A 14,122-nucleotide genomic window follows, 5' to 3' on the forward strand; every position below is an offset into this window, starting at 1 on the left:
CATTTATAAAACTAGAAGCTTCCCAACAAACCTCTGCGGTAAGTAACATATCTCGCATACTCTTCATCATATTCTGTACATTTATCAGCAGCTGTGTATACATGCCTTGCTAAACAAGCACTTAACGGAAATTCTACTCTTTTTTGTTTAATTAATAAAGAAAAAATATAAAGCTACGCAAGGATAAATAAGTACTCAACTCCCATCAAACGTATCCCCCATGACATGAGTTCAATATAATCCAAATTTGGGGTTTAATCTACCCAAAGACATCATCCCCATTAGTAATAACAAATAGGACATTACCTATTTAGGCTGCACAATTTCCCTATTTCATGCTGATTTTATTAATAATAATGCTGACATTTGTATAGCACTTTCTTCCTGTTGGACTCAAAGCGTTTGAGAATTGCAGCCACTAGGAGGTGCTCTATAGGCAGTAGCAGGGTCAGGCCAGAGCTGCAACCACTAGGGGGCGCTCTATAGACAGTAGCAGTGTTAGGCCAGAGCTGCAGCCACTAGGAGGTGCTCTATAGGCAGTAGCAGGGTCAGGCCAGAGCTGCAACCACTAGGGGCGCTCTATAGGCAGTAGCAGTGTTAGGCCAGGGCTGCAGCCACTAGGGGGTGCTCTATAGGCAGTAGCAGGGCCAGGCCAGAGCTGCAGCTACTAGGGGCACTCTATAGGCAGTAGCAGTGTTAGGCCAGAGCTGCAGCCACTAGGGGGAGCTCTATAGGCAGTAGCAGGGCCAGGCCAGAGCTGCAGCTACTAGGGGCACTCTATAGGCAGTAGCAGTGTTAGGCCAGAGCTGCAGCCACTAGGGTGCGCTCTATAGGCAGTAGCAGTGTTAGGCCAGAGCTGCAGCCACTAGGGGGTGCTCTATAGGCAGTAGCAGTGTTAGGCCAGAGCTGCAGCCACTAGGGGGCTCTCTATCGGCAGTAGCAGTGTTAGCCGGAGTTGCAGCCACTAGGGGGCGCTCTATAGGCAGTAGCAGTGTTAGGCCAAAGCTGCAGCCACTAGGTGGTGCTCTATAGGCAGTAGCAGTGTTAGGCCAGAGCTGCAGCCACTAGGGGGCGCTCTATAGGCAGTAGCAGTGTTAGGCCAGAGTTGCAGCCACTAGGGGGCACTCTATAGGCAGTAGCAGTGTTAAGCCAGAGCTGCAGCCACTAGGGGGCGCTCTATAGGCAGTAGCAGTGTTAGGCCAGAGCTGCAGCCACTAGAGGGTGCTCTATAGGCAGTAGCAGTGTTAGGCCAGAGCTGCAGCCACTAGGGGGTGCTCTATAGGCAGTAGCAGTGTTAGGTCAGAGCTGCAGCCACTAGGACATGCTCTATAGGCAGTAGCAGTGTTAAGCAGAGCTGCAGCCACTAGGGGGTGATCTATAGGCAGTGGCAGTGTTAGGGAGTCTTGCCCAAGGTCTCCTACTGAATAGGCGCTTTAATGAATAGGAAGAGCTGAGGTTCAAACCCTGGTCTCCTGTGTCAGAGGCAGAGCCCTTAACCAGTACAAATATCTAGTTAGGTGCATGGTGACTGCATGGCAGGTAGTCATGCTACTGTATCTGTGTAAAGTTTGCATGCTCTTGCCATGTTTTTGTGGGTTTCCTCTGGCCCTGCCCCTGTCCCCACCAGCAATATCACACATCCCAAAACCACACTGGCATCCTCCAAATTGGCCCCAAACTAAGCTATATTGGACTATCACTAAAATAAGGGCATTAGATTGTCTGCTCCTTTGAAGGACAGACCCTGACAAACACATAATACGTAATCATAATACATAACAAATACATAATATTATTCACACAAATCTCAAAATGGAATCGCCATAAAGATAGTTTACTAACTTTTCCTTTTATTAATGTGTTGTAGTGAGAAGAATTGTCAGAGTTCCTATAAAAGCATTACGGTCATATGAAATATTGCATTGTTTGCCTAATCTGATCACGTGTTAAAAGGATACAGCTGAAGTAAATGCTTGAACTTTAATAAGACACTGCTGTGACTTGAATGGGGATAACAATAAGCTTGTAAGGTGAAAGATAGGAAGAGAAAGCTCAGCTCACTCAATGCCTCTCCAAATTCAGGACAGAAAGCAAACTGAAAAGGGTTCCTGCTGTGAAGCAGGGATGGTCAGGAAGGCAGATTTCCGATTCCAATGAAATTTCTGCTTTCCCATAAGTATCAACTGCCGCTATGATAACGGATTATAACTCAGTTATTGTCCCTGACACTAGCTGTAACTTACGCTAGAGGTCCGCTTTAAACTGGAAGGAAACTCAAAATTAAATGGTTGCTCTGAAATATATAACAGTAAAAACAAAAGAACAAAAAAAAAAACAAAAAAAACATATGAAACAGTACAAGACTGGTCTAATGTCATTTGAATGCATGTTTACACCTCACTGAGGGTATTTAAAATAATTTTCAGCTGCCGAACAAATTATCACATAGACTTTTAATTAAGTACCTTCTAAATAAGCAAATAAGGGAGAGAAAAAAGATCAGTACATTAGACAAGGAGGCAAACAGAGGATAACATAGGCCCACAGGGATGTGGCTTCAAGAGGACAGTCAGGGGGTTGTGGCTTCAGGAATTTGAGCTATGATTATGCCTATTTATTTAAGTATTTGTACAGCGATGCATAATATGTCGGCACTATATAGAGTATATGGTCTTGTCACTAACTGTCCTTCAGAGCTGCTCACAATCTAATCCTTACCATAGTCATATGTCTATGTCTGTATCGTGTAGTCTATGTATCGTAGTCTAGGGCCAATTTAGGGGGAAGCCAATTAACTTATCTGTATGTTTTTGGGATGTGAGAGGAAACCGGAGTGCCCGGAGGAAACCCACACAGACACAGGGAGAACATAAAAACTCCTTGCAGATGTTGACCTGGCTGGGATTTGAACCAGGACCAAGCGCTGCAAGGCGAGAGCGCTAACCACTAGGCCACCATGCTGTAGGCATAATCATGTGACCACAAGCTAGGGAAAAGAAAAGGAAGGAATTTTAGCTTCAAAATCAAAATAACTTTATCAATGCCCTATAGTTTCCCGTACAGGGAGCGCAAGGTCAGTAATACGCAATGAGTTAGTCTGATTTTAGTGGCGGTATTTCTGCTCCAGATAAAGCAGACTCTCCACCGTAGAAGCAGAAGCCGCGATCTCCTATAAACAAACACTCTGGTGTGTAAAATAAAGGCCTTTGTTCTCCTCGCCCGCCGTACATCCCTCACCTTGGAGGAAACGCAGCTCAATGTCTAGAAATCACTTTGCAATTACGGCACGCCGATTCGCTGGCCGAGAGAAGGCACGTCTCGTCCTCCCTTTTGTCGCGCATCTTTTAGCTGTGATTAAAGGGAACACAGTGTTACGGGCAGCAATGACTAAAGAGCTGATTTGTGTCTCCATTTGATGTTCAGATATTCAATTAACCGTCAAAAGACACCACAGCCACTTAGGAAATCGCGGCTATTCCAGATCCAGCCAAATGGCAGCGGCGCGGCGGCAAAGGGAGGCGGAAAACAAAAGGGAAACGTCTTTAAAGCAGACCTGAAATCAGAACTTTATCTCAGCTCTAAAAGATGAGCAACAGCATAATGACATTTAAAGAAAAAAACATTTATGTGTTGCAGCTGATAGAAATCCTGCAATAAATCTGCAGTGTCTACTTCCTGCTTTCATGGAAGCCGACATATTGTTTACAGCTTGTGCTTTCCAATGTGCTTATCTGCCGTGACACAGTCATGTGACACAGGGGAGAGATCAAATTAAAACTTGTGATTAGTCACAGATGAGGTGGAATTAGACAGGCTAAACACTCTAAATACATACAGGGTGTAATTCTCTATGTATTTCTTCTGTCCTGTGCAAGCATTCAGCTCCACTTTAATTGTGGCCATACACCATTCCATTTTAGGAGTTCTTCTTTTGTTTGTTTGTTTTTTTGACCAGAGAAATCCAATGGATTTTTCACCTGCCAGCGGAGGAACGATGGTCCGCAACGATGGTCCGGCATGGGGGAGCGATGGTCGGCATGGGGGAATGGCCGGCATGGGGGAACGATGGCCGGCATGGGGGGGGGGGAACGATGGCCGGCATGGGGGGGGGGGAACGATGGCCGGCATGGGGGGGGAACGATGGCCAGGCATGGGGGAACGATGGCCAGGCATGGGGGAACGATGGCCAGGCATGATGGAACGATGGCCAGGCATGATGGAACGATGGCCAGGCATGGAGGAACGATGGCCAGGCATGGGGGAACGATGGCCAGGCATGGGGGAACGATGGCCAGGCATGGGGGAACGATGGCCAGGCATGGGGGAACGATGGCCAGGCATGGGGGAACGATGGCCAGGCATGGGGGAACGATGGCCAGGCATGGGGGAACGATGGCCAGGCATGGGGGAACGATGGCCAGGCATGGGGGAACGATGGCCAGGCATGGGGGAACGATGGCCAGGCATGGGGGAACGATGGCCAGGCATGGGGGAACGATGGCCAGGCATGGGGGGGGGGAACGATGGCCAGGCATGGGGGAACGATGGCCAGGCATGGGGGAACGATGGCCAGGCATGAGGGAACGATGGCCAGGCATGGGGGAACGATGGCCGGCAATGGGGGAACGATGGTCGGCATGGAGTAAAGATGGTCGGCATGGAGTAAAGATGATCAGCATGGGAGAACGATGGTGGGCATGGGGGAACGATGGTGGGCATGGGGGAAACGATGGTCAGCATGGGGGAACGATGGCCAGGCATGGGGGAACGATGGCCAGGCATGGGGGAACGATGGCCAGGCATGGGGGAACAATGGTTGGCATGGGGGAACGATGATCGGCATGGGGGGGGGAACGATGGCCGGCATGGGGGGGGGAAACGATGGTAGGCATGGGGGGGGAACGATGGTCGGCATGGGGGAACGATGGTCGGCATGGGGGAACGATGGTCGGCATGGGGGAACGATGGTCGGCATGGGGGAATAGGAAGACTCTATCCTGAGCCTTCCTTTTATTTAATAAGAGTATCAAACCTCAAGTAACTTTTTCAGTTCAGGTTTACCTTAAAGTGAAGGATTAATGCGCAGGATGTCGAGTCAGGAGTTGAAGCCATTTTTGGGTACCTGGAGTCGGAGGTTCCATAAACTGAGGAGTCGGAGTAAAATGATTTTTGCACCGACTCCCCAGAAATTTTTAGTAAGAGGACATTAATGTGCTGCATGGATTGGGTGACGTCCCTCAACAGGAACTGGAGCCAGGGGCGATTAGTTTTGGGGGACCCCTGGTACTGTACTTGGATTTGGCACCCAGGGTCGGGACAAGATCTATAGCACCAGAGGCAGAGATTTTTTTTTAGAATGGGGTGGCGTTAGAAACTTCAACTAGTTTATTTTACTTTCCCTCAATTCTTGCTCCGTAGACTACCAGTTTTCACATTAAAGCCACTAAGGTCCATGGAGGTCCCAGAGACAGGAAGTGAGGGGAAGTGTCTGCAACATGGGATATTAACAGTGCAAAATAAATAAATTAAGTGAAAGAAATGTATGCTATTAGACTAAAATAAATAAACACTTGTTATTTGGCTTCAAAGCAAACCTGACAGCAAATGTGCTCTGAGGTAAAACCTGCCGACTGCCGGGGTTCTGAGGAAAATCACATGACCTGAAGGCAAACACTGCTCTGAGGTAAAACCTGCCGACTGCCGGGGTTCTGAGGAAAATCACATGACCTGACGGCAAACGCTGCTCTGAGGTAAAACCTGCCGACTGCCGGGGTTCTGAGGAAAATCACATGACCTGACGGCAAATGTGCTCTGAGGTAAAACCTGCCGACTGCCGGGGTTCTGGGGAAAACCACCTGACCTGATGGCAAACTGTTTTGAGGAAAAACCTGCAGACTGCCGGGGTTCTGAGGAAAATCACATGACCTGACGGCAAACGCTGCTCTGAGGTAAAACCTGCCGACTGCCGGGGTTCTGGGGAAAATCACATGACCTGACGGCAAACGCTGCTCTGAGGTAAAACCTGCCGACTGCCGGGGTTCTGGGGAAAATCACATGACCTGACGGCAAACACTGCTGAGGTAAAACCTGCCGACTGCCGGGGTTCTGAGGAAAATCACATGACCTGACGGCAAACGCTGCTCTGAGGTAAAACCTGCAGACTGCCGGGGTTCTGGGGAAAATCACATGACCTGACGGCAAATACTGCTCTGAGGTAAAACCTGCCGACTGCCGGGGTTCTGAGGAAAATCACATGACCTGACGGCAAACGCTGCTCTGAGGTAAAACCTGCCGACTGCCGGGGTTCTGGGGAAAATCACATGACCTGACGGCAAATGTGCTCTGAGGTAAAACCTGCCGACTGCCGGGGTTCTGGGGAAAATCACATGACCTGACGGCAAATGTGCTCTGAGGTAAAACCTGCCGACTGCCGGGGTTCTGGGGAAAACCACCTGACCTGATGGCAAACTGTTTTGAGGAAAAACCTGCCGACTGCCGGGGTTCTGAGGAAAATCACATGACCTGACGGCAAATGTGCTCTGAGGTAAAACCTGCCGACTGCCGGGGTTCTGGGGAAAACCACCTGACCTGATGGCAAACGCTGCTCTGAGGTAAAACCTGCCGACTGCCGGGGTTCTGAGGAAAATCACATGACCTGACGGCAAACGCTGCTCTGAGGTAAAACCTGCCGACTGCCGGGGTTCTGGGGAAAATCACATGACCTGACGGCAAACGCTGCTCTGAGGTAAAACCTGCCGACTGCCGGGGTTCTGGGGAAAATCACATGACCTGACGGCAAACACTGCTGAGGTAAAACCTGCCGACTGCCGGGGTTCTGAGGAAAATCACATGACCTGACGGCAAACGCTGCTCTGAGGTAAAACCTGCAGACTGCCGGGGTTCTGGGGAAAATCACATGACCTGACGGCAAATACTGCTCTGAGGTAAAACCTGCCGACTGCCGGGGTTCTGAGGAAAATCACATGACCTGACGGCAAACGCTGCTCTGAGGTAAAACCTGCCGACTGCCGGGGTTCTGGGGAAAATCACATGACCTGACGGCAAACGCTGCTCTGAGGTAAAACCTGCCGACTGCCGGGGTTCTGAGGAAAATCACATGACCTGACGGCAAACACTGCTCTGAGGTAAAACCTGCCGACTGCCGGGGTTCTGAGGAAAATCACATGACCTGACGGCAAACGCTGTTCTGAGGTAAAACCTGCCGACTGCCGGGGTTCTGAGGAAAATCACATGACCTGACGGCAAATGTGCTCTGAGGTAAAACCTGCCGACTGCCGGGGTTCTGGGGAAAACCACCTGACCTGATGGCAAACTGTTTTGAGGAAAAACCTGCAGACTGCCGGGGTTCTGAGGAAAATCACATGACCTGACGGCAAACGCTGCTCTGAGGTAAAACCTGCCGACTGCCGGGGTTCTGGGGAAAATCACATGACCTGACGGCAAACGCTGCTCTGAGGTAAAACCTGCCGACTGCCGGGGTTCTGGGGAAAATCACATGACCTGACGGCAAACACTGCTGAGGTAAAACCTGCCGACTGCCGGGGTTCTGAGGAAAATCACATGACCTGACGGCAAACGCTGCTCTGAGGTAAAACCTGCAGACTGCCGGGGTTCTGGGGAAAATCACATGACCTGACGGCAAATACTGCTCTGAGGTAAAACCTGCCGACTGCCGGGGTTCTGAGGAAAATCACATGACCTGACGGCAAACGCTGCTCTAAGGTAAAACCTGCCGACTGCCGGGGTTCTGGGGAAAATCACATGACCTGACGGCAAATGTGCTCTGAGGTAAAACCTGCCGACTGCCGGGGTTCTGGGGAAAATCACATGACCTGACGGCAAATGTGCTCTGAGGTAAAACCTGCCGACTGCCGGGGTTCTGGGGAAAACCACCTGACCTGATGGCAAACTGTTTTGAGGAAAAACCTGCCGACTGCCGGGGTTCTGAGGAAAATCACATGACCTGACGGCAAATGTGCTCTGAGGTAAAACCTGCCGACTGCCGGGGTTCTGGGGAAAACCACCTGACCTGATGGCAAACTGTTTTGAGGAAAAACCTGCAGACTGCCGGGGTTCTGAGGAAAATCACATGACCTGACGGCAAACGCTGCTCTGAGGTAAAACCTGCCGACTGCCGGGGTTCTGGGGAAAATCACATGACCTGACGGCAAACACTGCTGAGGTAAAACCTGCCGACTGCCGGGGTTCTGAGGAAAATCACATGACCTGACGGCAAACGCTGCTCTGAGGTAAAACCTGCAGACTGCCGGGGTTCTGGGGAAAATCACATGACCTGACGGCAAATACTGCTCTGAGGTAAAACCTGCCGACTGCCGGGGTTCTGAGGAAAATCACATGACCTGACGGCAAACGCTGCTCTGAGGTAAAACCTGCCGACTGCCGGGGTTCTGGGGAAAATCACATGACCTGACGGCAAATGTGCTCTGAGGTAAAACCTGCCGACTGCCGGGGTTCTGGGGAAAATCACATGACCTGACGGCAAATGTGCTCTGAGGTAAAACCTGCCGACTGCCGGGGTTCTGGGGAAAAATCACATGACCTGACGGCAAATACTGCTCTGAGGTAAAACCTGCAGACTGCCGGGGTTCTGGGGAAAATCACATGACCTGACGGCAAATACTGCTCTGAGGTAAAACCTGCCGACTGCCGGGGTTCTGAGGAAAATCACATGACCTGACGGCAAACGCTGCTCTGAGGTAAAACCTGCCGACTGCCGGGGTTCTGGGGAAAATCACATGACCTGACGGCAAACGCTGCTCTGAGGTAAAACCTGCCGACTGCCGGGGTTCTGAGGAAAATCACATGACCTGACGGCAAACGCTGCTCTGAGGTAAAACCTGCCGACTGCCGGGGTTCTGGGGAAAAATCACATGACCTGACGGCAAATACTGCTCTGAGGTAAAACCTGCAGACTGCCGGGGTTCTGGGGAAAATCACATGACCTGACGGCAAATACTGCTCTGAGGTAAAACCTGCCGACTGCCGGGGTTCTGAGGAAAATCACATGACCTGACGGCAAACGCTGCTCTGAGGTAAAACCTGCCGACTGCCGGGGTTCTGGGGAAAATCACATGACCTGACGGCAAACGCTGCTCTGAGGTAAAACCTGCCGACTGCCGGGGTTCTGAGGAAAATCACATGACCTGACGGCAAACGCTGCTCTGAGGTAAAACCTGCAGACTGCCAAGGTTCTGGGGAAAATCACATGACCTGACGGCAAACGCTGCTCTGAGGTAAAACCTGCCGGGGTTCTGGGGAAAATCACATGACCTGACGGCAAACGCTGCTCTGAGGTAAAACCTGCCGACTGTCGGGGTTCTGGGGAAAATCACATGACCTGACGGCAAACGCTGCTCTGAGGTAAAACCTGCCGACTGCCGGGGTTCTGAGGAAAATCACATGACCTGACGGGAAACGTTGCTCTGAGGTAAAACCTGCCGACTGCCGGGGTTCTGGGGAAAATCACATGACCTGACGGCAAACACTGCTGAGGTAAAACCTGCCGACTGCCGGGGTTCTGAGGAAAATCACATGACCTGACAGCAAATGTGCTCTGAGGTAAAACCTGCCGACTGCCGGGGTTCTGGGGAAAATCACATGACCTGACGGCAAATGCTGCTCTGAGGTAAAACCTGCCGACTGCCGGGGTTCTGGGGAAAATCACATGACCTGACGGCAAATGCTGCTCTGAGGTAAAACCTGCCGACTGCCGGGGTTCTGGGGAAAATCACATGACCTGACGGCAAACGCTGCTCTGAGGTAAAACCTGCCGACTGCCGGGGTTCTGGGGAAAATCACATGACCTGACGGCAAACGCTGCTCTGAGGTAAAACCTGCCGACTGCCGGGGTTCTGGGGAAAATCACATGACCTGACGGCAAACGCTGCTCTGAGGTAAAACCTGCCGACTGCCGGGGTTCTGGGGAAAATCACATGACCTGACGGCAAACACTGCTCTGAGGTAAAACCTGCCGACTGCCGGGGTTCTGGGGAAAATCACATGACCTGACGGCAAATGTGCTCTGAGGTAAAACCTGCCGACTGCCGGGGTTCTGGGGAAAACCACCTGACCTGACGGCAAACGCTGCTCTGAGGTAAAACCTGCCGACTGCCGAGGTTCTGGGGAAAATCACATGACCTGACGGCAAACACTGCTCTGAGGTAAAACCTGCCGACTGCCGAGGTTCTGGGGAAAATCACATGACCTGACGGCAAACACTGCTCTGAGGTAAAACCTGCCGACTGCCGCTGGTCTGAGGAAAATCACATGACCTGCTAAACAACCAGTGAGGGAGACCTTTACCTCAGAGCGCAGTATTTGATTGGTTAGTCACTTACAGACGGACATGGCGGACTGAGTACTGAACTACAAATCTCCGGCCACTGCTGGCTGCTATTAATATTCGGCAGTGTCTGTAGTCAGCAGACCTTCCCTTGTTCCGGTGCAGGAAGTAGCAGGTTTGCTTTATACTGTAGTGCGGTTATAATTGAATAGGTGGCAGGGCTGATATCACACAGAGTGCTGGAGTCAGGCAGCATTTCTTTATTACATATATAAATTGTGGCGCGCCGTGACTGAGGTGAACAATGACGGGGAATAAGGGCCTGTTCAGACTATGCGCGTTCCTAGACGTTTTCAGGGAACGTGTCTGGGTACCAAAAACGCATAGGAACGGCTCCTAATGCTTTTGAATGGGCTAGTTCACATGTATGCGTATGAGACGCATACGTTTCTCATCCACATTGCTGCACGCAGTTCTGTGCGTCACGCATAGAAACGGACGCAATGAAAGTCTATGGACGCGTATCAAAAATGCGTACTATTGCGTTTTTAGCGTCCGTTTTCCTCTGCGGTTCCCATCATTCTTTTTTTTCCCCTGGGTCACGTGTGTGTGCAAAACGCAATAGAATACGCATTAGAACGCAAGAAAAACGCATGCGTTTTTCAACTTGCGTTTCTTTGATTTTAAACGCATTCTTCATACGCAGATAGTCTGAACAGGCCCTAATATAGGATTGGAAAGCAAGTCATGCTCCTGCCCAGATCTGCCTGGCGGACGGGAAGTGGGACGGGTGAGAATAATGGCTGCGCATTAACATCCACATCATGTCCCTCCTGCAGCTGCTGCGACTTCCCTGCTAATTCCTCACTTCCAGCCTGAACGCCGCTCCGCCGACCGGCCGCGTATTCTGCTCCACGTACTCCACTAATAAACGCTCGCCGGCCGACCTGCAAGGTGATCAATTATCAGCATCTCCTCTGTACACATGAAGGGAGTCAGGACTCGGAGGAAGAGAAGGCGGAGGGGGGATATACAGCGTGCAAACGAGTAGAGAAGCTGGTCATTTGTAGCCGCCATTTACCGTTTATAGCCGCCAAGTGTGGCTTTTACCATTGCCGCCTGCGGCAGTGAAATTATCGGGGGTTAGGAGGCGAAGTCATTAGTGTTAGGAGTAAGGGGGTGGTCCTTAGGGGGTAACCACTTGAGGACCGCAGTGTTAAACTTCCCTAAAGACCAGGCCATTTTTTATTAAATAGGCCACTGCAGCTTTAAGGCCAAGCTGCAGGGCCGCACAACTCAGCACACAAGTGATTCCCCCCCCCCCTTTTTCTCCCCACCAACAGAGCCTTGTGTTGGTGGGGTCTGATCGCTCCCCGAGTGTTTGTTTGTTTTTTTTACAAATATTTATGTTATTTTTATAATAAATGTCTTTTTTTCCATTCCCCTCCCTTCTTTCCCCCGCCAGCCAATCACTGTGATCAGCTGTCATAGGCTTCAGCCTGACCTAAGAAAGTGCAGATGTGGCTGTCAAGTCCTAGCAGATAAACAAGGCTGGATTATATGGTTTCCTTCCCTGGGCCCCTTCCGTGTGCATTCTCCATTCTGTATACAGCTGCCATCCCATCTGTATGCAGCTGCCCCCTCCCATTCCATGTACAGCCCCCTCTTCCATGTGTAACATCCATGTACAGCAGCCCCTCCCATTCCATGTGCAGCCCACTCTTCCATGTGTAACATCCATGTACTGCAGCCCCTCCCATTCCATGTGCAGCCTCTCTTCCATGTGTAACATCCATGTACAGCAGCCCCTCCCATTCCATGTGCAGCCCCCTCTTCCATGTGTATCACCCATGTACAGCAGCCCCTCCCATTCCATGTGCAGCCCCCTCTTCCATGTGTAACATCCATGTACAGCAGCCCCTCCAATTCCATGTGCAGCTCCCTCTTCCATGTGTAACATCCATGTACAGCTGCCCCCTCCCATTCCATGTGCAGCCCTCTCTTCCATGTGTATCACCCATGTACAGCAGCCCATCCCATTCCATGTGCAGCCCCCTCTTCCATGTTTAACATCCATGTACAGCACCCCCTCCCATTCCATGTGCAGCCCCCTCTTCCACGTGTATCATTCTTGTACAGCAGCCCCTCCCATTCCATGTGCAGCCCCCTCTTCCATGTGTAACATCCATGTACAGCAGCCCCTCTCCCATTCCATGTGCAGCCCCCTCTTCCATGTGTAACATCCATGTACAGCAGCCCCTCTCCCATTCCATGTGCAGCCCCCTCTTTCATGTGTAACATCCATCTACAGCAGCCCCCTCCCATTCCATGTGCAGCCCCCTCATCCATGTTGATCATCCATATACAGCATGTCAAGTGCTTAATTTTTACAATAATTATATATAAATGATTTAGCCATTGTTTGCCCATTGTAAAATCTTTCCTCTCCCTGATGTACATTCTGACATTTATCACATTGTGACATTTTTACTGCTAGCAGGTGAGGTCACTGGAAGGAGATGCTGCTTGCATTTCTGGCAGTTGGAAACAGCTGTTATTTTCCACAATGCAACAAGTCTCCCACAGTGTGATGTCAGCACCAGGGTCCTGACATCACACTGTGGGAGGGGTTTCACCACAATATCAGTCATACAGCACCCCCTGATGATCCATTTGGGAAAAGGAATAGATTTCTCGCGTAAAAGGGGGTATCAGCTACTGATTGGGATGAAGTTCAATTCTTGGTTACGGTTTCTCTTTAATAATAAAATAAGCAGATGATCCCATCTATAATTTCCTCCTTTGTCTGAATGAACCCAGAATGTTTTTACAGCGTATATTTAGGAAGATTCCTCATCCCCGGAGGGATTGATGATATACTTGCATTTATAACAAAGAATCGTTAAATCATTGTCATGGTAACAGACTTCTGTGAGAATACATGATGTGTGTAACTCCGCATGGCATACAAGAATCAATCACATATGCTTTCCAGTCACTTTAAATTAAAACGGGCGGCCATGGCGAATGGAGCACTCGTGGGTATAAGCGTGTCCGCAAGACGAAACGCCGTCACCTCAAAACTGTAGTCCAATGAAGGAGAAGACTTGATTCCTGCATTTCTGTGACAGCGAGGAGAGAACGCCCGTATAACAGCACCATGTACCATCCTCAGTAGTCACAGCGCCCACATTTTATTTCCCATATATTTATTTTGTCAAATGAGGGACTCTGCAGGCTAAATATCCAGGCTAAAAAAATTGCTGTTGAGCTGAAACATTTCAGCTGAAGCAGGTGACAGCAGGTCATGTGGGCGGGGTTTCTGCTGCTTGGCTTGCATCATCCTGAGGTTGGGACTTAAAGAAAACCTGAACTGAAAATTAAGTCAAAATAAACATACACAAGTCATACTTACCTGCTGCGTCGTCTACTGATCAATCTCTTTCTCCTCTCCTGCGCCCTGTTTGTCCACTGTGATCAATGGAATTCTCCGTCCTCCATTTTGAAAATGGCCATTACCCCATAACAGCTTTCTGGTCAGCACACAGTTAAACTGTAACATCGCCCACTTGAGCCATAGGGAAACATGGACATTACTTGGCACATCAGTCGTCCTCTCAGCTATAACTGACAGCAACTGATACATAACTGACAGCAACTGATATATTTCAATTCTGACAAAATATTGTCAGAACTGGAAGGGATCATTGTCAGAAGAAAATGGTGAGCTTCTGAGAGGAACTGATGGCAAGGTAACTATGTCATGTTTATTTGAAGTTACCTCATGTGTTTATTTTA

At 50.0% G+C, this 14,122-nt stretch overlaps 1 protein-coding gene across 4 annotated transcripts in view; it reads right to left on the reverse strand.

Annotated features, from left to right (window-relative positions):
- RNF130 (ring finger protein 130) overlaps positions 1 to 14,122 on the reverse strand; it is a 397,837-nt gene that overhangs the window by 261,724 nt on the left and 121,991 nt on the right. The window contains exon 1 of one of the 4 annotated variants that reach the window (XM_068278406.1): positions 10,380 to 10,404. The exons of the other annotated variants lie outside the window; for them this stretch is intronic. Coding sequence (XP_068134507.1) covers positions 10,380 to 10,389 — 10 coding nt within the window. The 5' untranslated portion in view covers positions 10,390 to 10,404. Of the gene's footprint in view, positions 1 to 10,379; positions 10,405 to 14,122 lie in introns of those variants that run through there. 4 annotated transcript variants of the gene reach the window in all.

This window comes from Hyperolius riggenbachi, chromosome 3, assembly GCF_040937935.1.
Source record: "Hyperolius riggenbachi isolate aHypRig1 chromosome 3, aHypRig1.pri, whole genome shotgun sequence".
NCBI lineage: Eukaryota > Metazoa > Chordata > Amphibia > Anura > Hyperoliidae > Hyperolius > Hyperolius riggenbachi.